Source organism: Dermochelys coriacea, chromosome 3 (assembly GCF_009764565.3).
Source record: "Dermochelys coriacea isolate rDerCor1 chromosome 3, rDerCor1.pri.v4, whole genome shotgun sequence".
Taxonomy (NCBI): Eukaryota; Metazoa; Chordata; order Testudines; family Dermochelyidae; genus Dermochelys; species Dermochelys coriacea.
In genome coordinates this window covers 179,668,109-179,695,376 of record NC_050070.1, presented here as the reverse complement: position 1 = coordinate 179,695,376, position 27,268 = coordinate 179,668,109, and the positions used below count along the sequence as shown (strand labels likewise).

The following is a 27,268-nucleotide window of genomic DNA, read 5'->3' as shown; positions in this document are numbered from 1 at the left end:
TCAATATCTTATGCCCAGGGGTGAAAGTAAGTCGAGTGACTTACCGGTACTCTGGGGCCAGCTCTGGCCACCAGAAGGGGCGGGGCCTAGGGTGGAAGGGGTGGGGTTGAGGGGGTCAGAGCCAGCCCCAGCCCACCCTGTAAGGTAAAGTGTCCCCCCCCTGGGTAGCAGCATCAGCCCGGGGGCTATTTAAAGGGCCCGTGGCTCCTCTGCTTCTACCGCCCTGGTCCTTTAAATAGCCGCAGGAGCCCTGGAGTAGCGGCGGCGGGGCTCCAGTGGCTATTTAAAGGGCTTGGGCAGTAGAAGCAGGGGAGCCCCAGGCCCTTTAAATAGCTGCCGGAGCTCTGCAGCTAGGACCCCAGGGCTCCAGCAGCGGGGCTCTGGAGGCAATTTAAAGGGACTGGGGCTCCAGCCACTGCTGGGAGCCCCAGGCCCTTTAAATTGCTCCCTGGGGAAGTGGGGCTGTCCCAGTATGGTGCACCGGCTCTTGCTGGTATGCCGTACTGGGGCGTACCAGCTTACTTTCACCTCTGCCTGCGTCCCTGAGCCAGCGGAAGGGAGAGACGGAGGATTGCTCCGAGGCATAGCTTTTGGGGCAGTTTACGTGGGGCCTATAAGTTATTTCCCATCCTTAACCCACCACTACTGCTGACCCAGCTGGTATGTGCGATTTGCGCTGCTCCTGCCTCCTCTGCTCTACTTTATATAAAACCTAAAGAATCTGTGGAGGAGGCAGAGGAAATAGTGCATGGCAGCTGGCTTAGCAGCGTCTTTGGTCTAGTAACAACTCAGACTTCAGCAGTCTTGCTGCATTCAGCGTAGATGATGACTCAGATGTGAAGATGTCTAGGCCCAGGAGGAGCACTGCCCTTCTGGCCAGGAAATCTAAATTAGTGCCTTGCAGGCGTGGGTGGCAGGTGGAGTCCCCCTTCAGGCAGGTGGAGCCCCCAGATCTGCCCCTTCTGCCTGCACCTCTCCAGGCCACAGCCCCAAGCACTCCCCCCTCAGCCAGAGGAGCCCTGAGTCCCCCGCCCCCTCCACCTGACTGAAGGAGCCCTTGGCCAGACACAGCCACGCCACGCCTCCCTTCTCCGCCCCTCCCTAGAACCCAAGCCACTCAGGAAAAGCCGCAGCATGACAGCCTCTCTCTGCAAAGAAGAACCTGAGCTTTTGATATGCCCCATGCAGGTTCCGGGGCAGCTGAGCAGGCAGTATGTGTTACTCAGCTTCCTGGGTTCATCAGTAATCTCTCTGGAGTCCAGGTTGATTACTTATGAACTCAGGAAGCTGAATAGCACATACTGCCTCCTCAGCCGCCCCAGAACCTGCATGAAGCATAATAAAACAAAAACTTCCCCCACCAAACCTGCAACCGGGTGTCCAGCGGCAAGGGCCAGGGGAGGCAGAACCTCTCCCGGCCTATTATACCCACCGCCCATGCTTGCAGGCAAGAATTGTGTTTAAAAACCTGATCCTCTCTGACCTAGTTTGAATTGTACTATAGATGGGGTCAACATCTCTAGCATGTTAACTTTACCAAAAGCTGTTATGCCGATTTTTTTCAGAGTAGCAGTCGTGTTAGTCTGTATTCGCAAAAAAGAAAAGGAGCACTTGTGGCACCTTAGAGACTAACAAATTTATTTGAGCATGAGCTTTCGTGAGCTACAGCTACTTCATCGGATGCATTCGGTGGAAAACCGAATGTATTATTTGTTTTCCACCGAAAGCATCCGATGAAGTGAGCTGTAGCTCACGAAAGCTTATGCTCAAATAAATTTGTTAGTCTCTAAGGTGTCAGAAGTACTCCTTTTCGCCGATATTTCTGTAAATGTTAATACTCAATTTATGTGATGGTCTCATAACATCTTCTGGTCCTGCCTTATTCTCTGTGTGTGTGTGTGTGTGTGTGCGCGTACATGCACACATAATGTTCATATTAAAAAAAAAAGCAAGCTTATCATAGTGTTGCTAACTCTCCCTATTTTATTGTGAGAGTCCCCCAAATTTTTTCTTTTAAACCCAAGTTCCTGGAGACTATTGATGAAAGGAGAATCTCCACTCTTATTTAAAATAAAAGTAAGTTTCTAGCCCTCATGAGTGTGGAGAAAAGGCTGCAAACATGAACCACGTGCATCCTAAAGACTCGGAAACCAGAAAGCAAAGAAAAAGAATCCCACATTTATTATTTGTAAAGTCTCATTATTTAAAACCAATCTCATGACGTGGGGTCTGAGTCATGAATTTTGAAAGCTTGAGGTTGGCAATAGTGTTTTCTGTTAAGACAACACTATAGGAGTACTTAAATGTTTGAAATGTTGGTTTACTCTCTCACTCACTTAAAAATACAATCTTCAAAATGCAATCTAAAATATTCTATCCTTGCTAATTGAAAACAGTAATGTTTAACAGCTCAATGTTCCCTTTTTCAGATTCTATTTCTCATTCTATATAAAGTGCGTATATACCTCTTGTTACACTGTTGTGCTAGTAAACAACACTGTAGTTAACATGCATGGGTGGCGGGAACAATAGGCCAGGGAAGGCTAAGCCATGGACCCACCACCAGACAGCTGGGCCGCTGTGGCCCTGCCCCTTCCCCAAGGCCCCAACTGCTGCTGCTGTTGGCTGCCTGCTATTGCTCACTGGGTCCCTCCTCCCCTGGGGCAGGGGAGTGAGGAGTGAACGCGGCGAGCCAGCAGTGGATGGGAGAGTCTGGCAGGGGAGTGAGGTGGCTCGGCTAGGCCAGTCTCAGGGGAGCCAGCAGCTCAGGGTGGTGGTGGCAGCGGCTCGGCTCAGTGTGGCTGGGACCGGACTGGTGTTTGGGGGCAAGGGGAGGGGCACCTGTCATGGCTGGAGTAGGGAGGTCGGGGCTCCTCCAGTCACCAGGGGGTTCTCAGGGGTCTTCCTATTATGAGGGTGGCAGGGTTTGGGGCTTTGGCATGTGGGGAGCAGGGCCTCAGGCAAAAGGGACGTGGTCAGCTGGCTAGCCTACCCAAGGTGTGGGTTCACCCACCACCCATGTTAACATGAAAGAGGCAATCACACCTAGGTAGCCCTTTCTAACGCCTGGAGTCCCCAACTCTTTGTGCTTAGATCACCTTCAAAACCTGGTTCCATTTCATTTAACTGGGGTGACCATATTTTCATTCTGAATATGGGACACCTGGTTAAATTACTCATATTCGAGTGAATTCAATGGCAATCTATCAGAATTATGCAGTAAAAACATTCAAAGTAACATCAAGTTGACTGAGCCCCTGTTAAAAAGAAATACTGAGTAGTTGGATTCTTTTTATTTACCTTCTTATCTTTAAGGTTCACATGGAGAGAGGTCACACACACACACACACACTCCCATATACCTCTCTCACACGGGGAGTGGTGATCGACTGACCCTCCCCTCCCTGCCGGGTGCTCTCAGCCCTCCATGCCTGGCTGGGCTAGCGGTCCAGACTTGCCTCTCCTGGTATCTAGCACCGCGTCTTCCCGAGGCAACACGTGGCTAGGGGGGGCCATGCATGGTCACATGCCCTCCCTCCCCAGATTTCTTTCAGGGTTCACAACAGAACATGGCCAGCAGCAGCCTTTTGGCATTATGTGGGAGGGAAGGGATGGGAGCTGCTAACAGCCAAAGGGGTGGGGGAATGACCTGGCCTGTGTCTCTGCAGAGCTCATTTCTTCTCCCCCCAACCCCATGGCTGGAAGCAGCTTTTTCCTTCCTGCCCACACAGTATTGAAAGGCAGCTAACACCTCCAGGCTGCTACTGGCCACCAACATAACCCAGCCGCCTCCTACCCAGTCCAACTACAGTGCAGGCAGGAAGGGATTAAGCCCTAAGGATGCATTGTGCACCAGGACCCAGGGTACCTGACTGCAGGGGCTTCAATGAACCTGGCCACAGAGGTGGCTCAGCAGGGAAGGGTGCCTAGAAAACAGGATAGAGCAACCCCACGCTCCCGGGGGGCAGGACCCAGGGTGGGGCGTGGGGTGAAGAGGGTGCTAAGGCCCTCCCTGGGGGGCTGCTGTGAAGGGCGCAAACAGGCTGGAAATTGCTTCCCCACCACCACTCCAGAACTTAGCTGAGGGGTGGAGAGGCTTCCCTGTGCCAGCGCTGTGCGGGGCTTTGGCATATGCAGAGCTTGGCTCCTCCTGGCCAGCGCCCTGGGCCAGAGTGTCTTGGGCTTTCCTGGGGCACCGGCCCAGCCTGAGGCAGTGGGGGAAAGGAGGAGCCTGCCAGCCAGGCTGCTGGTGAGCTCAGTGCTCCAATCAGGAGCTGGTTCTCTGCACAGTGCTGGGAGTGGGATGCGTCCTGCCGGGGGGGATATGGAGGAGCAGCGGGGCTGGAGGGTGAAGGGGCAAAGCAGGGAGAGGACAGCGAGAGGAGGAGCACGTAAAGGGCAGCAGAGGCAACATGTAACCAGCTGCCACCTGGCTCCTGCCCACACTCACCAGCCACCGCAGCTTGCTGTGTGCAGCCAGTGCCAGACGGAAATGGGAGGGGGGGGTGGGGCCCTGGTGGCCGAGACCTGGCATGCAGCAGGGGCTGCACTCATGGACCAGCAGGGGGGCAGCGGCCCTGCGTGCTGCAACTTCACCCCACCCTCAGCCTTGCACACCCACCCACATCATCGGCCACTGGACCGTCCCCCACTCACCGCTGGTGGGTGGGTGCCTGGCGAGCAGTGACCTGGCCAGCAACAGGAACCGCCAGTACTGATGGTGGGGGAGGGGGAGAGAGACAAATATGGTTAAATATTGTAAAAATCAGTCTGAGTATGGAAATGCCTTCATGCTTGTTTCATCATGGGACAGATGCACTATGTATATATCTGAAATTTTACCTGCCCACAACCTCTCCCAAATTTAATAGATTCATTTTCTTTTTAATTGTAAGTGACCATAGGATTCCTGAAAGATGCTAGGCTGCAAGCCCTGGAGAAGCCCTTTGTCCCTGGAGCAAGTACAAAACATGCAGCTGAAATGTAAATGTTCCCCCCTCCTGCGGTGTTCATTGATCATTCAGTGTTAAAGTGCTTGCAAGAGCTTTGCTTTATTCTATGTCTGGTTCCAATTGGCTGTGCATGACACTAAAAGGTTCATAGCATCATGGGCGCTGACTTCCCCTCTGCCCTGTGGGTGCTTGACTCCACCCCCTGGTCCTGCCCCTGCCTGGCGTCTGGCCCTGCCTCTGCACCACCCTCGCCCCACCCCCATTCCACCCCTTCCCCAAAGTCCCCACCCCACCCTTCCTTTTCCCCCCCAGCCCCACCCCCTTCCTGCCCCCATTCCACCCCCTTTCCCCCAAGTCCCTGCCCTGCATCTTCTCCACCTCCTCCCCTGAGCGCGCTGTGTTCCCACTCCTCCCCCTCCCTCCTGGAAAGTCCTAAGCTCCTCCAAACAGCTATTAGGTGGTGCGGGGGCAGGAAGCGCTTGGAGGGAGGGAGAGGAGCAGGGACATGGCGCACTGGGGTGGGAAGGAGGTAAGGAGAGAGGAGCTTGACTACTGGTGAGTGCGGAGCACCCACTAATTTGTCCCCACGGAGTCAGTGCCTATGCATAGCATGCTTCCCAGATTCTGTGTCTGGGATACACAGCCCTTGCAGGCAGTCCCCAATATCACAACTCCTATCACTCCATAAGCATGTTTGAAACCATTTCCAGAAGGACCACCTAAAGGCATAAGAGGGAAGTTCGACCTCCATACTGTACGCCTCTGAGTCCACCAGTAGTGTTCTTTTTTGTTATGTGGACACCACCAACTCCTCTCACATGGGCCATGGATCAGCCATGAGTCCTTACTGATCTAGCCGGGACTTGAACCAGAGACCTAGAGATAAAAGGCTATATAACCATTGCCATATCTTGGAGATATTGCCTTTGGATCAGTGTTCTAGTACAAACTGAGTTCTAACACACTAGTAACATACATCAATTCCATTATCTTATTGCAAATCATGATTTTGTGCATTAACCACATGCCAGGGACAGATGTCTGAAGTTTCACTCCATTGCTATCTTGATAATTTTTCTATTGTCTGCAAACTTGGCGCCTTCACTGTTCATCATAACAATATATGAACGGCCATACTGGGTCAGACCAAAGGTCCATCTAGCCCAGTATCCTGTTTCCCAACAGTGGCCAATACCAGCTGCCCCAGAGGGAATGAACAAAACAGGTAATCATCAAGTGATCCATCCCCTGTTGCCCATTCCCAGCTTCTAGCAAACAGAGACTAGGGACACTATCCCTGTCCATCCTGGCTAATAGCCATTGATGGACCTATCCTCCATGAATTTATCAAGTTCTTTTTTGAACACCGTTATAATCTTGGCCTTCACAAACATCCTCTGACACACACTGACTGTGTGTTGTGTGAAGAAATACTTTCTTTTGTTTGTTTTAAACCTGCTGTCTATTCATTTCATTTGGTGATGCCCTAGTTCTTGTGTTCTGAGAAAGAGTAAATAACACTTCCTTATTTATTTTCTCCAAACCCGTCATGATTTTAATAGACCTCCATCATATCCCCCCTTGGTTATCTCTTTTCCAAGCTGAAAATTCCCAATCTTATTAATCTCTCCTTGTACTCCTTGAAGTCTTTAAACCACGATTTGAGGACTTCAATAGCTCAGACATAGGTGAGAGGTTTTCCGCAGGAGTGGGTGGGTGAGATTCTGTGGCCTGCGTTGTGCAGGAGGTCGGACTAGATGATCATAATGGTCCCTTCTGACCTAAGTATCTATCTATGAAAATGTATGAAAGCTCTTCCATACCCCTAATAATTTGTGTTGCCTTTTCTAATTCCAGTACATCTTTTTTGAGAAGAGGTGACCACATTTGCATGCAGTATTCAAGATGTGGGTGTACCACTGATTTACATAGAGGCAATCTATCCCTTTCTTAATGATTCCCAACATCGTTAGCTTTTTGACTGCTGCTGCACATTGAGTGGATGTTTTCAGATAACTATCCACACTGACTCCAAGATCTCTTTCTTGAGTGGTTACAGCTAATTTAGACACCCCCCCCCGACCCATCATTTTATATAGTTGGGATTATGTTTTCCAATGTGCATTACTTTGCATTTATCAACCTTGAATTTCATCTGCTATTTTGTTGCCTAGTCACCCAGTTTTGTGAGATCCCCTTGTTAGCTCTCGCATTCTGCCATGGATAATATCTTGAGTAATTTGTATCATCTCGCTAATTTTGCCACCTCGCCGTTTACCCCTTTTTCCAGATCATTATGAACATGTTGATAGGACTGGTCCCAGAACAGACCCTTGTGAAACCACCACGATTTACCTCTCTCCATTTGCTACATGGAATGTTTATACCTACCATTTGTTTCCTATCTTGTAGCCAGTTACCAGTCCATGAGAGGACCTTCCCTCTTATCCCAGGACAGCTTACTTTCTTAAGAGCCTTTGGTGAGGGACCTTTCAAAGACTTTCTGAAAATCTAAGTACACTATATCCAATGGATCCCCCTTGCCACATGCTTGTTGACACCTTCAGAGAATTCTAGTAGATTGATGAGGCATGATTTCCCTTTACAAAACCATGTTGACTCTTCCTTCGACAAATTACGTTCATCTAGGTGTCTGACAATTTTGTCTTTACTATAGTTTCAACCCGTTTGCCTGGTAATGAAGTCAGGCTACCAGGGTCACCTCTGGAGCCCTTTTTAAAAATAGGCATCACACTTAGTTATCCTCCAGTCATTTTGCTACAGAAGTAGATTTAAATGATAGGTTACAAATTACAGTTATTATGTTCTGCAATTTCACATCTGAGTTCCTTCAGAACTCTTGGGTGAATGGCATCTGGGTCCTGGTGACTTATTACTGTTTAGTTTATCAATTTTTTCCAAAAATTTCCTCTAATGACACCTCAATCTGGGACAGTTCCTCAGATTTGTCACCCTAAAAAGAATGCTCCAGTTTGGGAATCTCTCTCACATCCTCAGCCATAAAGACTGATTACAAAGAATTCATTTAGTTTTGTCCGCAATGACCTTTATCCCTTGAGTGTTCCCATGGGCGGTGGGTATCATAGGCTGGGGGAAGGCTGTGCCGGCAGGGGCACAGAAGGGGCAGGGTCTCGGGCAGAAGGGGTGGGGCTGGGGGCTAGCTTCCCCAGTCAGTGATTCATGCACCGCCCATACGTGCTCCTTTAGCATCTCAATTAGCCAGAGGCACCACTGGTTGTTTAGCAGGCTTCCTGCTTCTGGTGTACTTAAACAGAAATTTACTATTTTTTTTTTCGTCTTTGGCTAGCTGTTCTTCAAGTTCTTTTTTGGCCTTCCTCATTATATTTTTGCACTTCACTTGACAGAGTTTATGCTCCTTTCTATTTTCCTCACTAGGATTTAACTGCCATCCTCTTTTCCAGCTCATTAATGAATATGTTGAATAGCACAGGCCCCAGTACAGAACCCCAGTGTTCCCCTGTCTCCATTGTGAAAGGGGATCATTTATTGCTAATCTTTGTTTCCTATGTTTCAACCAGTTACTGATCCATGAGAGGACCTTCCCTCTTATCCCATGACTACTTAGTTTCCTTAAGAGTCTGTCATGATGGACCTTGTCAAAGGCTTTCTGAAAATTCAAGTACCAGTCAATACAGTGATCACCCTTATCCACATGCTTGCTGACTCCCTCAAAGAATTTGAATAAATTAATGAGGTATGACTTCTCATTATAAAAACTGTGTTGAGTCTTTCCCCCATCAAATCATGATTATCTGTATTTCTGTTCTTTACTATAATTTCCAACCAATGTCTCCAGTACTGAAGTTAGGCTCACTGGCCTGTAACTGCCAGGATCTCTTCTGGAGCCATTTTTAAAAATTGGCATTACATTAACTACCTTCCAAAGTCATCTGGTACAGATGCTGATTTCAGTGATAGATTATATATTACCAATAAGTACTAGGAGTACTTGTGGCACCTTAGAGACTAACAAATTTATTTGGGCATAAGCTTTTGTGGGCCAAAACCCACTTCATCGGATGCATGCAGTGGAAAATACAATAGGAAGATATATATACACACCCAGAGAACATGAAAAAATGGGTGTTGCCATACCAATTATAATGAGACTAATCAATTAAGGTGGGCTATTATCATACCATGATATATCATATCATGGGTGAATACCATCAGGTCCTTGTGACTTATTACTGCTCAGTTTATCAATTTGTTCTAAAACCTCTTCTATTGCCATCAATTTGGGACATAATACATGGTATTTGTACATAAATTTCACAATGATACTAATAACTAGTGTGACACTGGCTTTCATTTGAGGCCTCATATGACATTCTTTGGTGAACCAGAGAGTACATAACACAATCTGGATATTCCTGTAACCCCCTTGGCAATGGTCATTAACAGGTTTTGGGGTCATAATGTTCGTAATTGGTGATCTTACTGGAATCCACTGAAGCTTTTGGTGACCACGCGATCGCTGGCTATGTAGCAGTATTCCTTGGTAAACACATTTTAATTCATTGGTCTTCCATCCTACTAAATGTGACATGTCCATATCAAAAAAGTTGCTAAAACCAAAGCAGTGTTGATGGAGATGGTTGGTGGGTTTAGCTATGAACAGCCTCATTGTGAATCTTGTCCTGTCACTTAATATGGAGCAGCTGACAAAGACGATGAGAATTGTAAACACCAAGTGGCCACTCCTCAGCCTTCCTGTTTCACTGCCATACAATAAAGGTGGTGTAACCATGGCTCTATAGATCTTCAGTTTCATAGCAAGTTAGATGTTATAATTGCCCCAGAGGCCACTGAAAGGCCTAAAGCATGGCAGCTGCTGCTGCTACACAAGTGTCCACATCTTTCAGGTATCCTCCAGCACCCATCTTTGATGCTGCCCTAGTATTTGACAGTTGCCATCTGCTCACTATTCCATCTGGATAGGTTAATACTGAGCTGGTTGTAATCTGGAGTTGGAGACTGTGATAGTAATAACCAGGGACTTAGTTTTATCTGCATTAATAACGAGACCTATGTGCTTTGATACTAGTCAAAAGTGTTTTACAAATGAATACATGATATTATATTATGTATTAGTTACATATAAAGGGTTTCAAGGAGGTCTTAAAAAAATAAGATCAAAGATTCTGTACACTTCATATGTCTGACAATTGTAGGGATTCCCAGGGTCTGTTCCCTAGATTTTTGTGACTTTTAATTAAAGCTAGGTGGCATGGCAAAGTGCTGAAAGAACAAATGGTTATTTTTTTAAAAATAATTAACGATTCCATTGGATTTTGAAATTAAGCATAGCAGATAGGAAGGTCCTACAGAGTCCTCCTCTGGGTACCAAAACCTATGTGTTATAAGCACTGGTTCAAAGTAAATTTTTCAAGGTTTTTGCAGGATGGCAGCGTGAAGAAGTTGTGACCACATTGGAGTCACACAACTAACAACCCACATAGCTCCTTGGGAACAATCTCTTTTGGGTCTAACTCTGTGTAAACATTTAGTAGAAATTGGATATTAATTTGATCTACAATAAACAGTTATAGACCAAATCAAGGCTTGTGTCCTCACAGCCAGTTCCTTCTGAACACACATACACCTCCCTAGTTCTGTGTGGTATTTTGTAAGGGACCTTTTCCTTTCCACTTAGCCTCGCTTGAGCCTTCCTATAAGGGCGCTTCTATCTTGGATGCATGCTTCACTAACCCACCAAGTGCATTCTTACAGCTCCTAAAGTTATATCTCAAAACACTTGAGCTCTAGGCACATATTTGCTTTCATAACTAACCTTTAGAACTAGAGATTCCTAACTAACCAGGAATCTCTACACTAGCCTGCAAGGATAACGTTTAGTTGTTCAGGGCCAGGTCATTAATACAAGCATTTAACTAACCATTTTGCTTGCAACACTGAATTGTTTCTCCTGCTGTAATACAAGTAATAGAAAACTCCTTTCTTGTTCCGTACAGCCAGCAAAGGTCTCTGTGGCACTTTCAGATATTACATTGAATTGTCAGAAATTCAGCATAAAAAGATCTCCTATCGGCACTTTTCCCAGGTTCTTGACAGGGCTATAATAAAACACGGCCTATGTCCCAGGTGTATTTCATGCATTGGTTCAAGGTCTAAAGCCTCCATGGATTTGTGGTTCTCGTGGTGGAGATATCAAGATAAGTCTCAGTCAGGGCCGATTCCAGGCACCAGCGAAGGTCTAGGGCGGCCCATAGAAAGGGGCGGCACTCCATCCGTCATCGGGGCGGCACGTCCATGTCTTCGGCGGCAATTCGGCGGTGGGCCCTGCCGCCCTGCAGTTCCTCTTCGGCGGCACTTTGGTGGCAGCTCAACGAGGTTTGGTTTTTTGTTTTGTTTTTTTCCTTCACCGCTTGGGGTGGCAAAAAAGCTGGAGCTGGCCCTGGTCTCAGTGCAAGAATATTTTATTTGTGTAATGCTGAGTTTAACTTTCAGTAAAACTAATCAACAATTTAATTGCTTTAGCTCTTCAAATTCCTATTGAATTGAACAACATCTTATGTTTTAACTGCTTTGTTAAGTGAACAATTACTTAATTAAGACAGTCTTAGTCATGGATAAAAATGTATGTAAAATGCATTCCTCTTTAGATGCAGTACACAGAAAATGAATTCTACTTTGTTATTGCATTTACTTTAGTGGATTCTATTATGATCTAGAATCTTGAGAAATAATTTGATCCTTAGTAAATCTTTGTAGAGCCATTCTAGTAGTAAAACCCAATGTGATTATTAAATCTCACATCAGTTATTTGTATTATTTTCATATCTGTAAGTTCCTAAAAAATAATCACCTATCTTTATATCCTGTTAGTGCACACACAGAATGTACTGGATTTTGTGGAGCAGAGGTATTCATTTTAGACAAAAAGCACAATACTATACAATGTGTAGCCTGAAGCTCTGGCTAAAGCCAGCTTACACTTTACAAGAGTTTGCTCTAACAGGTACTGTGACGGGTTCCCCCCAGATGGGTGCCACCTGGAACTGGGGTACCACTGAGCCTGTGACCCACCAGCCTGGGCTCCCTCTCACACTGTGCTGCTGTGACAAGCTGGAGACCCGCTCCCGATCCTACACTTTCACACAGGCAGGGACACACCCAGCTGCAGTTACATGCAGGCTGTCTGACCAGACACTGCATGAACCAACAATAGAGAGGCTACAGCCAAGATAACCCAGGTACGCAGCCCCCCCACTGGAGTATAAACCCCCAAATTATACCATCTTGCACTGCACAGGGAACCGTACAGCATGAGTTCATAGAGTTCATCCCTCCCTCAATGTGGAGATGAAATGCAACAGGCTGCTGAGCTAAGATTCCCAAGCACTTCATTAAAAATGTACTGGTTTAGATTAAAGCATAAAATAAGTTTATTAATTCCAAAAAGATAGATTTTAAGTGATCTCAAACAGATCAAAACAGATTACCTAGCAAATAAACAAAAAATGCAAACTAAACTTAACATACTAGATAGATTGGATATGAATTAGCAGTTTCTCACCCTGACTGCTGGGGTACAAGCAAGCTTGCAGATTCTTAAGGGACAAGCTGTACTTGCTTTACAGCTTGGAATCCTTAGGTTTTTCATATGCAAGCTAGAAATCCTTTTAGCCTGAGTCCAGCACTTCTCCAGTTCAGTCTTTATTCCTCAGGTATTTCCAGGAGTCTTCTTGTGGAGGAGTGAAGAGCAACAGATAATGTCACTCCCTGCCTTATATAGCTTTAGCATATGGCAGGAACCCTTTGTCCCAAACTCAGTTTGTGGAAAAACACTGATACCCCAAAATGAAGTCCAGAATCATGTGGCCTGGTCACATGACCTTGTGGAGTCATAGCAACCATTACTTACAGGCTGTCTGGAGCACTCTGGGAAGGTGTACCAGGTGGGGCATAAGCTTCTCCTAAGGCCTATTGTTTTCCCTAATGGCTCATTACCCTGAATAGGCCTTTCTCAACCAGCTAGCTAGACTGAAAACATCTTGCCTAGTGAGCATTACCCAAGTGTAACTAAATTTGAAATACAGATACATAGTCAATATTCATAACTTCAGATAGAAAAATGATACATGCATACAAATAGGATAAAAATATTCAGTGAATAATAACTTTTCCAATGACATCTCATGTGACCTGTCTTGCATAAAGTGCATCATAATTATGCTATAATCATATTATAAGAATATTATTATGAAGAATATGGCATACAGGTCAAAGGTACCTCATAGCAAGGTTAAAAAAAAAACCAAACAAATAAAAATACTTTAACAAATTTTATTCTCTCAAATAAATAAGATAAATTAAACCCTTAGGAAGTTTAAGTGTTGATAAATCATTTCAGATCCATTTACTGTGAGTGATGCTAAGAAGGATGATAATTTAGAAAAAAATTCTGCACCATATTTGTACAGTGTATTGTGAAAACAGAAATTTGGAAAGGGTTGCTCATTCTTACCTGGAACAAAGAATTAACTAAAGGCCAGATTCTGCCACTCTTACTCGCACTGAGTAGTATCTTACTCCAGGAGTAGTCCTATTAATTTCAGTGTCATTTGGAGGAAAAACAATGTGTTTATGTAATTAAAGACTGTTCATTACAACACATGCATGCAAGGGCAGAATTAATGTTGCCCAGACAGCCTAAATTCTGGCATTTCCTAACTTTTTAATACTTGACTTTGCAACTCAGTAATGTTCTCTTAATGTAAAAAGAAAAGGAGTACTTGTGGCACCTTAGAGACTAACAAATTTATTAGAGCATAAGCTTTCGTGAGCTACAGCTCACTTCATCGGATGCATTCGATGAAGTGAGCTGTAGCTCATGAAAACTTATGCTCTAATAAATTTGTTAGTCTCTAAGGTGCCACAAGTACTCCTTTTCTTTTTGCGAATACAGACTAACACGGCTGCTACTCTGAAATCTCTTAATGTAGTTTGTATGCTGTTTGATTTAAGGTTTCTCTGACCCCCTCAAACATTCCAGGGTATTGTAATCCTTTCTTGTTACTGTTTTTTTTAATTGTATATAGTCCTGGGGTGCTTGCAATGAGTACTCTATTAACTTTGTAAACACATACTATTATAATGAATGACATAATTAAAATAGGTAAAACTGAGTACTCATTTTAATAAGAAAAGGAGTACTTGTGGCACCTTAGAGACTAACAAATTTATTTGAGCATAAGCTTTCATGAGCTACAGCTCACTTCATCTTATGCTCAAATAAATTTGCTAGTCTCTAAGGTGCTAGAAGTACTCCTTTTCTTTTTGCGGATACAGACTAACTTGGCTGCTACTCTGAAACCTGTCGTTTTAATAATGCACCCTTAAGGAGCCTACTTCAGCTAAAATTTTGTTCAGAGTCTAGATTTAACTGTATGTAATATTCTACAATGTATTTTGAAACACTGACAATTTTATTTACTATTTAAATCGTTTTATCTTGCTTGTAAAGAGAAAAGGGGAAAAACAGCTGAGGGAGATAACAACATATTTGGAAACCATTTATCAGGACTAATTTCCACATTGAAAAGCTGAGCTCCATAAACCCTTTAAATAGAAAGCACAACAGAAGAGCAAATGGCACACATGCAGTTCATTTTATTCTAACATACTTTTATTTTTATTTTATTTTTCAGGAAGGCCTGGCTGAGTAAAGTTGGAAGTCCCAGTTCTCGCATAGACCGAACCAACTTTTTTAATGAGAAGGAGATCTCCAGGCTTGATTTCTCAGGATTTAGCACGAGATACTAATGGAGGAAGAAATCTTTAAGCACAAAATTATAATGCTTCAGCTGCATAGTAATTTCTGTGCCTCCGTGAAATAGCATGACAGTACTTTTTTATGTCTGCTCTCTAAAGTAAAAATACCCCTTTTACATAATGTAGGGCTGTCAGTTACTGTATTAGAAATTTCACAATGTGAATCTTTACCAGCATTGCCAATTTGTATATAATTTACTTAGAAGGAAGTATAAAAAATCAATAAAAATATAGAACTGCAAAATCAGAAAATACTAGTGCACAGTAAAATTTGTAAGACATGATCATAAAGAAACTAGTCTTTGCCCAATAAAATATTTGATTTATATAGATTAAAAACAAACAATTAAAAAACAACTTACATTTCACTGTGACATAATTAAAAATGTTTAAATAGTTTAAGTAATCTTTAAACAGGATCACAGCCACATTCAGTAGTATATCCTATATGCTATGAATTGTAAACTTCTCTTGTATTGTTTGTAATAATTAGTTAATGCTGTAGCAAGTGTTCTAAAATACATGTATTTTGCCTTATAAAATGTACCCAGTCAAGTCTGATTAAAAACTTTCCATAATGATGTCTGGGTAGCTTAAGATATGGGATTTAGAGTTATATAGTCTTTCATAGATCTTTTGTCCAATCCCAGCTAGGATCAATATTGACTAAGTTACTTCCATCTGATTTCTGTATGGTGACCTATATGATATGAGTTGATGGCTTTAGTCTGATAGCTAATGGCCAGGCATTTGCATCACAAAAATCACCACTAACTAGGGTTATCACTTAAGACCTAATCCTGCACAGACTTAACCAAGTACGCCATATTGAGCACTGGTAGTTCCACTGAAGTGAATGCTTAAAGTTAAGCACTTGGATAAGTTTTTTTTGGTATTTAAGGTAAAGAGGCCAAGAAATACATCATTACAGAGGCTGAACTCTCCTCAATCCTAGATATGGTCCTTTCAAATCAGGAGTAAAGCATACTGGCAGGCTTTGTATGGAAACTTATACTGCCATCTCCACTGGCTGATTCATACATGTTCTAGAGATATATAGAGTCAGTCCTGATGGCATTGATACACCACCCTCTTCAAGCATTAAATTCATTTTTTAAATTTCATAACACAACATATTTGAGATTGGCTATCATGTGAACCACAAGATGTACATAGAACTTTGTATTTCTGCTGACAGCCAGATTTATTTTCACTGGGTCTTTTGTACATAAGTCTCTGAAGATTTCATTCCAGTATTACAAAAGTTATTTATAGATTATTATTGTTCAAACTACACACGGCTTTTGTAATTATCCACAAGCACTCTTTGTTGAAGTCATAATGAATAATCCTTGTTCAATTCAAATTGTAAATGGCAAAGACCAAGTGTAATATCAGTTCAATAGCTGAAACATCCTCTGTCTGATGAGTATTTCTTGCATTTCCAAGGCCTAAAAGATTTAAAACTTCTATGACAATACCTATTACACTGATACAACACACAAACCAAAACATTTTCAGCTGGATTGCTTTATTACTGTGTTGAGCAAAGTTATGGAAAGAAAGGCAGAGAGCAGAAAGGACAGTAGATACACATGGAAATGAGCTATAGTTGAAATTAAGGTCCTGATCCTGCAATTGCATCTGTCAAGGCTGATTCCCCACTCTGGGCACTTCAAGTGCAGAAGGTAGGGGCCCGCAAGGATTCTGAAAATTAATTCTGGCCACTCCAGGCTTGTATTAAACTTCCAAGGTTACAGCTTTTCTCTGACCTTGGCTTGGTAGATGCTGACACCACCCAAGTACAAAACCCCGTTGACAGCCCAGGAAGGCGCACTTGGGAATTCCTTCTTGTGGGGTACCTCAAGTCCTTTCACACCCCCACCTCTGGGGAAGAGCTGAGAAGAAAAACAAAGGAAATCAGCTGTTGCCACCAGCTAATTAAACAACGTGTACAAACCTCTTAGGACACAAAAATTCAATTCTGTTCTTAAAAAAAGGTAAATTTTATTAAAAAAACAAAAGAAACAAAATAGGGGAACTTAGGCTATTGCTAGATTTAAAAAGAGCAAATACAAGAATTAAGCATCAAGAATAGTTTCTTGAGGTCCATTTTAAAGGTTACAAGCAAAACAAAAGAACCTGGGGTTAGCACACAGAAGTCCACAAGCCATAAAAAAATTAAAAAAAATAAAATCGCATCTTCCTAGACATTTCCTGGTCTACTTACATATCTGGAAAAAAGAAAAGGAGTATTTGTGCACCTTAGAAACTAGCAAATTTATTTGAGCATAAGCTTTTGTGAGCTACAGCTCACTTCATCGGATGCATTCAGTGGAAAATACAGTGGGGAGATTTATATATATAGAGAACATGAAACAATGGGTGTTATTATACACACTGTAACGAGAGTGATCTCTTAAGGTGAGCTATTACCAGCAGGAGAGCGGGGGAGAAAAAAAACCTTTTGTAGTGATAATCAAGATGGGCCATTTCCAGCAGTTGACAAGAACGTCTGAGGAACACTGAGGGGTGGGGGAATAAACATGGGGAAATAGTTTTACTTTGTGTAATGACCCATCCACTCCCAGTCTTTATTCAAGTTAGTTGTATCCAGTTTGCAAATTAATTCCAATTCAGCAGTCTCTCGTTGGAGTCTGTTTTTGAAGTTTTTTTGTTGAAGAATTGCAACTTTTAGGTCTGTAATCGAGTGACCAGAGAGATTGAAGTGTTCTCCGACTGGTTTTTGAATGTTATAATTCTTGACGTCTGATTTGTGTCCATTTATTCTTTTACGTAGAGACTGTCCAGTTTGGCCAATGTATATGGCAGAGTGGCACATGATGGCATATATCACATTGGTAGATGTGCAGGTGAATGAGCCTCCGATAGTGTGGCTGCTGTGATTAGGCCCTATGATGGTGTCCCCTGAATAGATATGTGGACACAGTTGGCAATGGGCTTTGTTGCAAGGATAGGTTCCTGGGTTAGTGGTCTGTTGTGTGGTGTGTGGTTGCTGGTGAGTATTTGCTTCAGGTTGGGGGGCTGTCTGTAAGCAAGGACTGGCCTGTCTCCCAAGATCTGTGAGAGTGATGGGTCGTCCTTCAGGATAGGTTGTAGATCCTTGATGATGCGTTGGAGAGGTTTTAGTTGGGTGCTAAAGGTGATGGCTAGTGGCATTCTGTTATTTTCTTTGTTGGGTCTGTCCTGTAGTAGGTACTCTTCTGGCTCTGTCAAGAAGAAGAACTCTTCTGTTTCTTCACTTCAGCAGGTGGTTATGTAGTTGTAAGAATGCTTGATAGAGATCTTGTAGGTGTTTGTCTCTGTCTGAGGGATTGGAGCTTGGCTGTAGACAATGGATCATGTGGTGTGGTCTGGATGAAAGCGGGAGGCATGTAGGTAAGCATAGCAGTATTTCCCCATGTTTATTCCCCTCCTCCCCCGCTGTTCCTCAGACGTTCTTGTCAACTGCTGGAAATGGCCCACCTTGATTATCACTACAAAAGGTTTTTTCCCCCCGCTCTCCTGTGGTAATAGCTCACCTTAAGTGATCACTCTGGTTACAGTGTGTATGGTAACACCCATTGTTTCATGTTCTCTGTGTATATAAATCTCCCCACTGTATTTTCCACTGAATGCATCCGATGAAGTGAGCTGTAGCTCACGAAAGCTTACGCTCAAATAAATTTGTTAGTCTCTAAGGTGCCACAAGTCCTCCTTTTCTTTTTAGATTAGATTAGGATAGATTAGATACATAGAGTTCAAGAGCCTACCCCAGTTTTCCTCACTATTCTATTCACTCATATAAAAAAATTATAAGGCTTGATTTTTAGAGCTTCGGAGCATCAAAAAACTCCATCACTGGGCCATGGGTTCTCAGCAGCTCTGAAAATCCAGAAAGTAGATATTGGCTGAGTACATATAACTTAAAAAATTCTCCATACTCTGAAAACTGGTACTATTTAAATGGTGTTAGAACTGTTTTAAAGTCTGTCCTCCCTATTTATAATTTACAGCAAAGTTCTCTTCAAAGTATTAATTTTCTTCACATAATTCTGTCTCTAGTTCTATTTGTGTTCTTTCACAATGTGTTACTGTATGCACCATGAAATTCTAAGGACTAAAGTAAAAATAAATTATGAGCCCTGTGTTAATGAAAACGGGAGCATCCTGCTAAATAGCCAACACACACACACAAACATATATATGCAGAGAGATTTTTGTATGCACAATTTAGCTCAGGGAGTATTCTCATTGCTAAAGTATAAACACTTGAAAAGAGAGGGTGCAAATGGAAATGCTGACCAGTCATGTTAGCCATAGATGTGCATATGGCACTATTAATACTTCCAATACAGAGATAATATTGATATACGGATAGGGAATAACAAACACCATTAAGCTCTGGACTCAAAATGAGAAAGCATTTTAACAGATGGAAGATGGATTAATCTCTATATGCTGCTTATTGTCAGTCCTTACTGTGTACTATTATCAGAGGTAATATGAATATTATGTTACACCTAATCAGTCTTCAGCCATGTTACACAGAAAAGCATGATGGTATTCACTGCCATACTTTCTTTACGTGACACCAATCTGTCACTTGTTATTTTCCTGATGTCCTTTGGAGCTGCCTTTCCCAGCATTCTTTATTCTTAGAATACTGTATGCGTGTTTGCTGGTAGAATCTTCTTACTAGACAGAGAGAACCAGATCAGTCAAAACAGCTTACTGATTAATACATAGGTGCACAGTAGTACAAGCTGAAAAGTACTGTGGATACTGATTTGAGAGGGACATTGGCATGCACTGAAAGAAAAGAGGAAACAGATCTAAAGGGGCCATAATTCAAAAACTATTGCATGCTATATAGAATAGCAATACTGTACTTAGCATTTCTTTAGCACTGGGCATATTCAAAGCACTACATAAACATTATTAACTAATTAATCCTCACCCTAACCCTACCATTTACTGTAGGGGTCAGAAGTGGTTCTATTATTCCTACCTCAGAATTAGAATAAATTGCAGAGATGCAAACATAACTGAATAAGGTTTACCATGCAAGGTCATGGTAGAAGAACGCTATTTTGGCTAAAATAGCTGTTCTCAAAGGATGATGAAGTAGCTGGTTTTCTGGACCATGGAATCTTGCTAGTTTTTAAAATTATGTAAATATCCAAGTCTGGTCAGAATGAATTCCTGGGTACTTGAGAACATGTTAACAGTCTGATTCCACAATTAGGGAGACTGCTTCTACTAACAATATTATATATATATAATATATATATATATATATATATATAGTGCCTTGTATTCCAAATCAAAACTACACACCAGCTTTGAAATGCAGCCACCTCTGGAATGGAGCATAGCAGCCATCTGGTATGCCAGCCACGGAAAATCCCATGGTGCTTTTTTAAAGAGTGGGTATTTGCCCCAATGTCCTTGGCCACAATTTCCCATTCTCCTCACACTAGGCAACATTTATGAAGGGGAATAGGAAATGTTGTCTAAGGACGCTGGGGCTAATACCTGCTCTTTAAAAAGCAAAATGGGATCTTCCATGACTATGCAAACCATCAGGTATCAATTGAAAAACTCCCATGCATAAACTGTATGGTACGTGATTCATTTTCCTCTGAAGGATGGAGACCTTGTTGACATTTCCATCTGTGTTTGGTGAGAAGAATTCAGTCATTTCTCTTGGATGTGTACCTTGCCACAATTACTGATGTCTCTTTGACACTTGATTGGATTCTTGTACTTGCTCAGAAGTAGAATTGGCCGGAGAACAACAATTCCATTGTGTGACTACTTTTTATTTTCTTACATTTGTTTTTTGTTCCACACTGGAATGAAAAAAAACTTTTTGAACATTTTCATGAAATAGAATTGTGTCAACTTGTCCATTTTTGGATGGAAATTATCATGTTTTTTATTCCTCTCTGTCTCTCATCAGAGGCGATCAGCTATTCCACCCTACACCTCAGAAACCTTCCTGTTGAAGATTCTGCTGAAATCAGTAAGTCTCAAAAAAAGTTTCAGCTTTGCCAGAACAGCATATTTTGATAAAAATATATTTAGTCAAAATGTTCCAACCTGCTGTACTCAGAAGCTATAGCTGCCTTGGCTTGTAGTGGCCTGAGTGCCTAGTAGAGTTGAGAGTACGTAACACTAATGCTCAATAGACTTTCCTATTGGCTTTCAGGTATAATTCAAGCTGGCAGTATTAAGCATTAGCTCCCTAAGAAACTGCTTTTACACCTGTGACAGTGGCACTGACATTGGCTGATTTGCTCTTACTAACATTGCTAAGATTCAATACTTCAGGGCCATTTTCAGTGGAAAGCTCTCAAACGCTGAACTCTGTTCCTTCTTTGCTCCAACAGAGCGGGAATGTGTTAACCTTCAGCGCATGGTGCAAAGCCCAGCTTTTTATTCTGAATTTTACCTGTGGGATGAAAGGGGGAGTTACATTTATTCCCATATTTGTTATGGGGCAAATTTTTATTATGTAATATTAAACTATGTTCCTTATCAGAGTGATTTCAGATTATTATGACTATTAGTCTCTGCACATGCTCAAGGCAGCATTTTTAAAATGAAAATAAATACATAGAAACACTAGGGTTAAAAAAAAGGCAACTAAGCATTTAAAATTTGTCTTTTCTCCTGTGTGTTTTCCTTTGCTTTACTGACCAGTTGTGCACATATGTGGTGCACACTTAACCTGACTGCACTACCAACTGTACAAATGTCATATAAATAGAGCATAAAGGCAACCAATAAGTGAAGAGCACTACTATAACAGTTGCGGAGCAGTGGAGTTGCTAGAAAGGCTGGAAGCAGCAGACTTACTACAGGGCTTGACTAACCTTTCTGTTTGCCCTTTCTTCTTTTCTTTCCAGTTACCCCAGTGAAGAGAATAACATGTGTGTGACTAATCAACAGGAGTAAATAGTTTAGGGAATAGAGCACACCACCGACTAGAAACTGAAGGCAGAAGACTACATTCTGCCCTACTGCACTGAGGGCAATGGGGTTGCACAGATATAAATGACAGCAGAATTTTCCCCACTGTATTTAACCTGATGCTGTTTGTGCAGCTGTAATACAACAAGAATTAATTGGCCTTTGTGTCAAGCATGGAAATAGTTCATATTTTAGAACAATCTGAAAGGTTCAAAGCTCCTGGCCTCCCTTTACACATGGTGGCCAGTCTTGCAAGCAGTCCCTGCACCTTCATAGAGCCCTGATGACTTTAAGTTTTTTGGCCGAAAGAAAGTGCAGTGAAAGTAAACGCTTTACTGGTCTAGTTCATCTAGTAGAGTATTAGAAAGCAGAACCAGACTTTTCCTGCAGTCCCTAGTTGAGCAAAATCACAGGAATCATGGCCAATAGGAGCTGCAGGCATGGGCAGCGTACAGAGCCCACTGGCCACCCCTGTCCCTAGGGACTTCAGGGACATGCCGCCTGGCCGGAGCCTGCACCCTGAACACTCTCCTACACCCTAACTCCCTCCCAGAGCCCACACCCCTCCCTCCTTCCCTCCTACACCCCATCCCCTCCCACACCACAACTCCCAGCCCTGAGCCCCCTCCTGTACCCCAACTCCCTGCCTCAGCCCAGAGCCCATTCCTGAACCCCAAACCCCTCATCCCTGGCCCCATCCCAGAGTCCACACCCCCAGCCAGAGTCCTCCCCTCCTACCGTACCCCAACCCCCTGCTCCAGCCCAATGAAAGTGAGTGAGGGTGGGGGAGAGCAAGCACAGAGGGAGGGGGGATGGAGCCTTGGAGAAGGGGCAAGGCAGGAGAGAGACCTCAGGGAAGGGGTCTGGCAGGGGTGTTCAGTTTTGTGTAATTAGAAAGTTGGCAACCCTAATGATATATATTGTGTGGATGCAGCCCACATAACACACAGAGAGCTGCATATGAGGCCCACAATGCTAAATAGGTTAAGAACCACAGATCAAACCCTTTTCAGACTCCAATGCTACAAGTTGCTCTATACCGGTGGACCTCTGAAATCTTGACGTTATTTAAAGAATTAAGGCTGGCCTTGTGAAGAAGTGTAGTGCCCCTTTAAGGGACATGCTGGAGCCTACTACCAAAACAGCCTGGGTGTAATCAAGGAAGCCCCTCTCCCACCCTAAGCCGTGTCTATCTAAACAGGAAAAGAAAGTGGATTAAGAGAGGGTGTTAATGGCTATGTAGGTTGCCTGATCTGCTTGTGTTCTCCAATGGGACTGGCCTCAATGAGCCCAGAGATTTTTCCTTGCTGACTCTCAGTTTAGGAGCTATGAACCAGGGCTCTGAGGTCAGGGTCTTATGAATGCTAAGATTGCGCCTTCTCTGAGACCTGCTTAAAGGGGACATTGTTTTGTTTTGGCTTCCCCTTTACATGCCTTTAATCAGAAGATGTGTGTTTTAAAGGTGTCTTTGTTCTCTTAGCTAAGAAACTTGCAAAATCTGATTTCTTTTTTTTAAAATTGTTTTCTTGCCTGGCTGACTTCTCTTCCCTAAAATCATCATTTTCCTAAAACAACTGTAATTTCTAAAAAGAAAAGAGCAAAGGAGCTTGCTGGTGCAGTCCCCTTTTCCCCTGTCATGATGCCATGCAAGTTTACGCTAAAGTTGTCTATCGAATGTGTACATGAAGAGAGTCTTAGGCCTAAACATTATAAATACTGTGGAAATGGAACTATTACTACCTCCACAGAAAAATGCTCTCTCCAAGACCAGGCTGGGGTTGCTAGAAAGGAAGCAAACAGCGTGTGCCTTGCACATACCTAGGCTGTGGAGACTGGGCTTATATTTATTCATGCCTTACATTTCCATGGTTTCAGAGTAGCAGCCATGTTAGTCTGTATTCGCAAAAAGAAAAGGAGAACTTGTGGCACCTTAGAAACTAACAAATTTATTTGAGCATAAGCTTTCGTGAGCTATAGCTCACTTCATCGGATGCATCGGATGTAATGCATCCGATGAAGTGAGCTGTAGCTCACGAAAGCTTATGCTCAAATAAATTTGTTAGTCTCTAAGGTGCCACAAGTTCTCCTTTTCTTTTTACATTTCCATGGTGACTTTCTTGTTTCTACTATTTCCAAACATATAGTGGTTCAATCAAGGGACAAGAATGGGGACACCTGGGTTCTGTTGCAGTCCTCCCTCTGACTTATGCCCACATTCTGCAGAGGGAACCACCATGTAGACACTAAATTGGGGATTGGTCCTGCTTTGAGCAGGGGGTTGGACTAGATGATCTCCTGAGGTCCCTTCCAACCCTAATATTCTATGATTCTATGATTCTATGCCTGAGCACAGTCCCCTCTACTTCAGCAGAACTCAGCATGGTTTTATAGATCCCTTTGCAGGGCTAGTCTGTGGGTGAGGCATTTTACCACTCTGCCTTGGCTTCCACATGTATAAAGTAGGAATAACAATGCTTATCCACCCTCAGACACCGCTTTGTGATTCTAAGATGAAAGACACTACGTAAGTGTAAAGCTCTTAATTACTAGCATCATGGCACTAGGAAAGGCAGATTTGGTGTGACATTTGTAACTGAAAGCAGTGGATGCTCAGAAGGATATCTGTGTATCTGAAATCTACACTTATTTCCAGGTCATGAGAATTTCATTCAACATCATGACATTGCCATTACTCTGTTGAAGGAGGGGAGGTTGAAATTGGGGCAAAAGCTGAACCTTTTATCATTTTAACCAAGTGGCAAATAAAATCAGTTTAATGAACCTCAGTCAAGATGAATAATATATAATTACAAACAAATGTAGGTATTCTATCTGGGGAATTAGAAAAAGTGTGATCTTGTAAATCACTCTTCCTGAAACTCAGTTTAAAATGATAGAATAAATGTCTTCCTCCTCACAGACATATGACTGACTGCTAGATTATACTGCCTGCATAATGCATTTAAGTAATCAGCATTATGGTATTCAGGCTACGGCTTTACTGTGTTAAATAGTGCCTAAAGTCCTATTCATCTTCTATGTCACTCATTGTTTTGAGTACACATTGCCATTTAGTCATCATTTTGTTTTGAAAGTGTCAGCAAACTTAGATAACTACACAGGTTTTTTCTCTTTGAGTTACACAGTGGCTCGTTATTGGGTTTTAACTGCATCTGCAGAATTTTTCATCTGCGTATTTCCTAGCTAATGCACATAGAGATATTTCTGATAGGTAAAAGCAAGATACTACAGTTATAAACCTTCTTAATCTAGAGATGTGCTATATAATTAACACACTGTATTTTCCTCCTGAATAACTGACATAGTTAAACTGTCCATTCATGCATACGTTATACAGTTAAGCACCGTTTTAACCGTGGGAATGTTATGACTCTAGTTGTGTCTGAATTGGAGGAAAAAGCCATTACAAAATACCAGTGATAAATAATAGCACATTACAAGGACCTTATAATAAGCCCTAAGTGTTCACTGAGTGTAATATGCCCAGAACACTGAGAGGACTGTATCTCTTATTAGTTTCTCTTTCTTTAATTGTATATGCTATATTGATCCCTCCCTGCCTACTTCAACCATATCTCCAGTGGCTTTGCTCCTGGGAATATCTTCTCCAGCTCAAGAATGCCTTGAAGACAGTCTTACTAAGACCCTCTTTCAAGCTAGCCCTCTTACCATATTTTGTTCCTGCTGCTCACCCTTTCAACTCAGGGACTAATTTTGAATGGTGTTGATCACCTGCAGCTCCCATTGATATCAGGTAGAATTGTGGGTATTCAGTACTTCTGAAAATCCTGCCCCACCTGTCTTATTTCTCTATCCACCCCATCTGTGCATCACATAACATTTTGTTTTGCCTCCTCCCCCCTGAACCCTTCCTAGGAGTGCCTACTTTCTAGGTACACAATCCCAGATCTCTGCTCCCACTGCTTAACTAAACAACCCCATAACCTGCACCTACTAGTTGATGAACACACTTTAAGATAGAAGATAGCGCCTGTCCACCAGTTTGTTTACAATGGGTTGCACGATAGGCCAGGTGGGCTTTAGTGGTTAACTTGGTGCTATGACAAATGTTAGGGCTTGTCTACACTAGCACTTTACAGTACTGCAACTTTCTCGCTCAGGGGTGTGAAAAAACACCCTCCTGAGTGCTGCAAGTTTCAGCGCTGTAACATGCCAGTATATACAGTGCACCAGCTCTGGAAGCCACGCTCCCAGTGCTGGTAGCTACGCCCCTCATGGAGGTGGTAGCTACGCCCCTCGTGGAGCTCTCTCCCAGAGCTGTGCTGTGGCTACACAAGGCACATTAAAACGCTGCCGCGGCTTTGTGGAGTCTTCTCAGTTCTTGAAGCAATACAAATGCAGAACAGTCCCTGCCCCTGAACGTGCTTTTTCCCTCTGAAGTAAATGGCAAAACTCCAATTAAATTCAATGGAACATAGGAATTGCCTTCAGGGCAGGGACTCTTCTGCATTTATATTGCAACCTCTCTGCTGAATGGTAACAGAGGTCAGGGCCTTGCAGGTCAGCTTCCCCTTGGAGGAGAAATCTTTTACATGGATTTTGAATATATTCTTAGTACAGCTTGTTTGGTTTACATTACATACACCAGTCCTTGAACAGAGATGGTTAGATGCAGCCTGCAGGCAATTCCCTCTTTTGGCAATCTCAGTCAAAACACCAACATCTGGTTCTCAGGGAGCAAGTCTCCCTCAATAACTTTAATTAGATAGACTAAACCTATGTCTATACCACAGCCTATGTTGGCAAAACTTATGTCACTCAGGGGTGTGAATAATCCACCCCCCTGAGTGACATAAGTTACACCAATATAAGTGTTCATGTGCACACTGCTATGTTGGGTGGGAGAGTATCTCCTGCCGAGTGTAGCATATGCCACTTGTTTGGAGGTGTTTTTTTTTATGCTGACAGGCAAGCTCTCTCCCTTTGGCATAGATCGTCTTCACCAGATGTGCTGCAGCGATCAAGCGTATCAGTACAGCTGCACCACTGTATGTATAGACATACCTGTGGCAGCCTGTAAACTCCCTCACTGCTTGCCAGAGCTGCCCTGAAGAAACCAGCATCAGAAAACCAACAACATACTTTTTAGTCTGACTGAAAACTTGCTTGCACAGCAAGAAAAGAGCTTGGGGTTTAATTGTTTTCTGGCACAGGCATCAAAGTAACAAATCAGGATGGAACACAAAACAGGTCTAGTAACAAATAAATGCCATCAAAGAAATTAGTAGCATAGCAGAAAAATACCATCAGACAAACAATGCTGTCTAAACGTAATTAAAATAGAAATTTTTAAGCCTAGATTCAAAAGAATGGAAGAATCAGTTGTACAGATGTCCTACAGGACATGTCTTATTGATATTTAAAGCACATAGCATGTTTTTTTTTCCTCATAGTAATAGAAAAGAGTTCCAAAAAATGTGTCCCAAGCGAGCAGTAGAACGATATCATGAAAGGGC

General features: G+C 42.9%; 2 protein-coding genes across 5 annotated transcripts in view; both read left to right on the top strand.

The window, feature by feature from the left end:
- ACYP2 (acylphosphatase 2) overlaps positions 1–14,893 on the top strand; it is a 161,834-nt gene extending 146,941 nt beyond the window's left edge. For 2 of the 4 annotated variants that reach the window (XR_006280307.1, XM_043511906.1), the window contains one exon: positions 14,669–14,775. Coding sequence is in view for 3 of the 4 variants with exons in the window: in XM_043511906.1 (XP_043367841.1) it covers positions 14,669–14,686 (18 nt within the window). In the remaining variant the exon portion in view is untranslated. Of the gene's footprint in view, positions 1–14,668 lie in introns of all 4 variants that reach the window. The other 2 variants (XM_043511907.1, XM_038397752.2) reach the window with 1 other exon arrangement.
- Positions 14,894–24,280: 9,387 nt separating this feature from the next.
- The window catches only part of C3H2orf73 (chromosome 3 C2orf73 homolog), a 38,558-nt gene continuing 35,570 nt past the window's right edge, over positions 24,281–27,268 (top strand). The window contains 1 exon segment of the mRNA XM_043511494.1: positions 24,281–24,294. Coding sequence (XP_043367429.1) covers positions 24,281–24,294 — 14 coding nt within the window.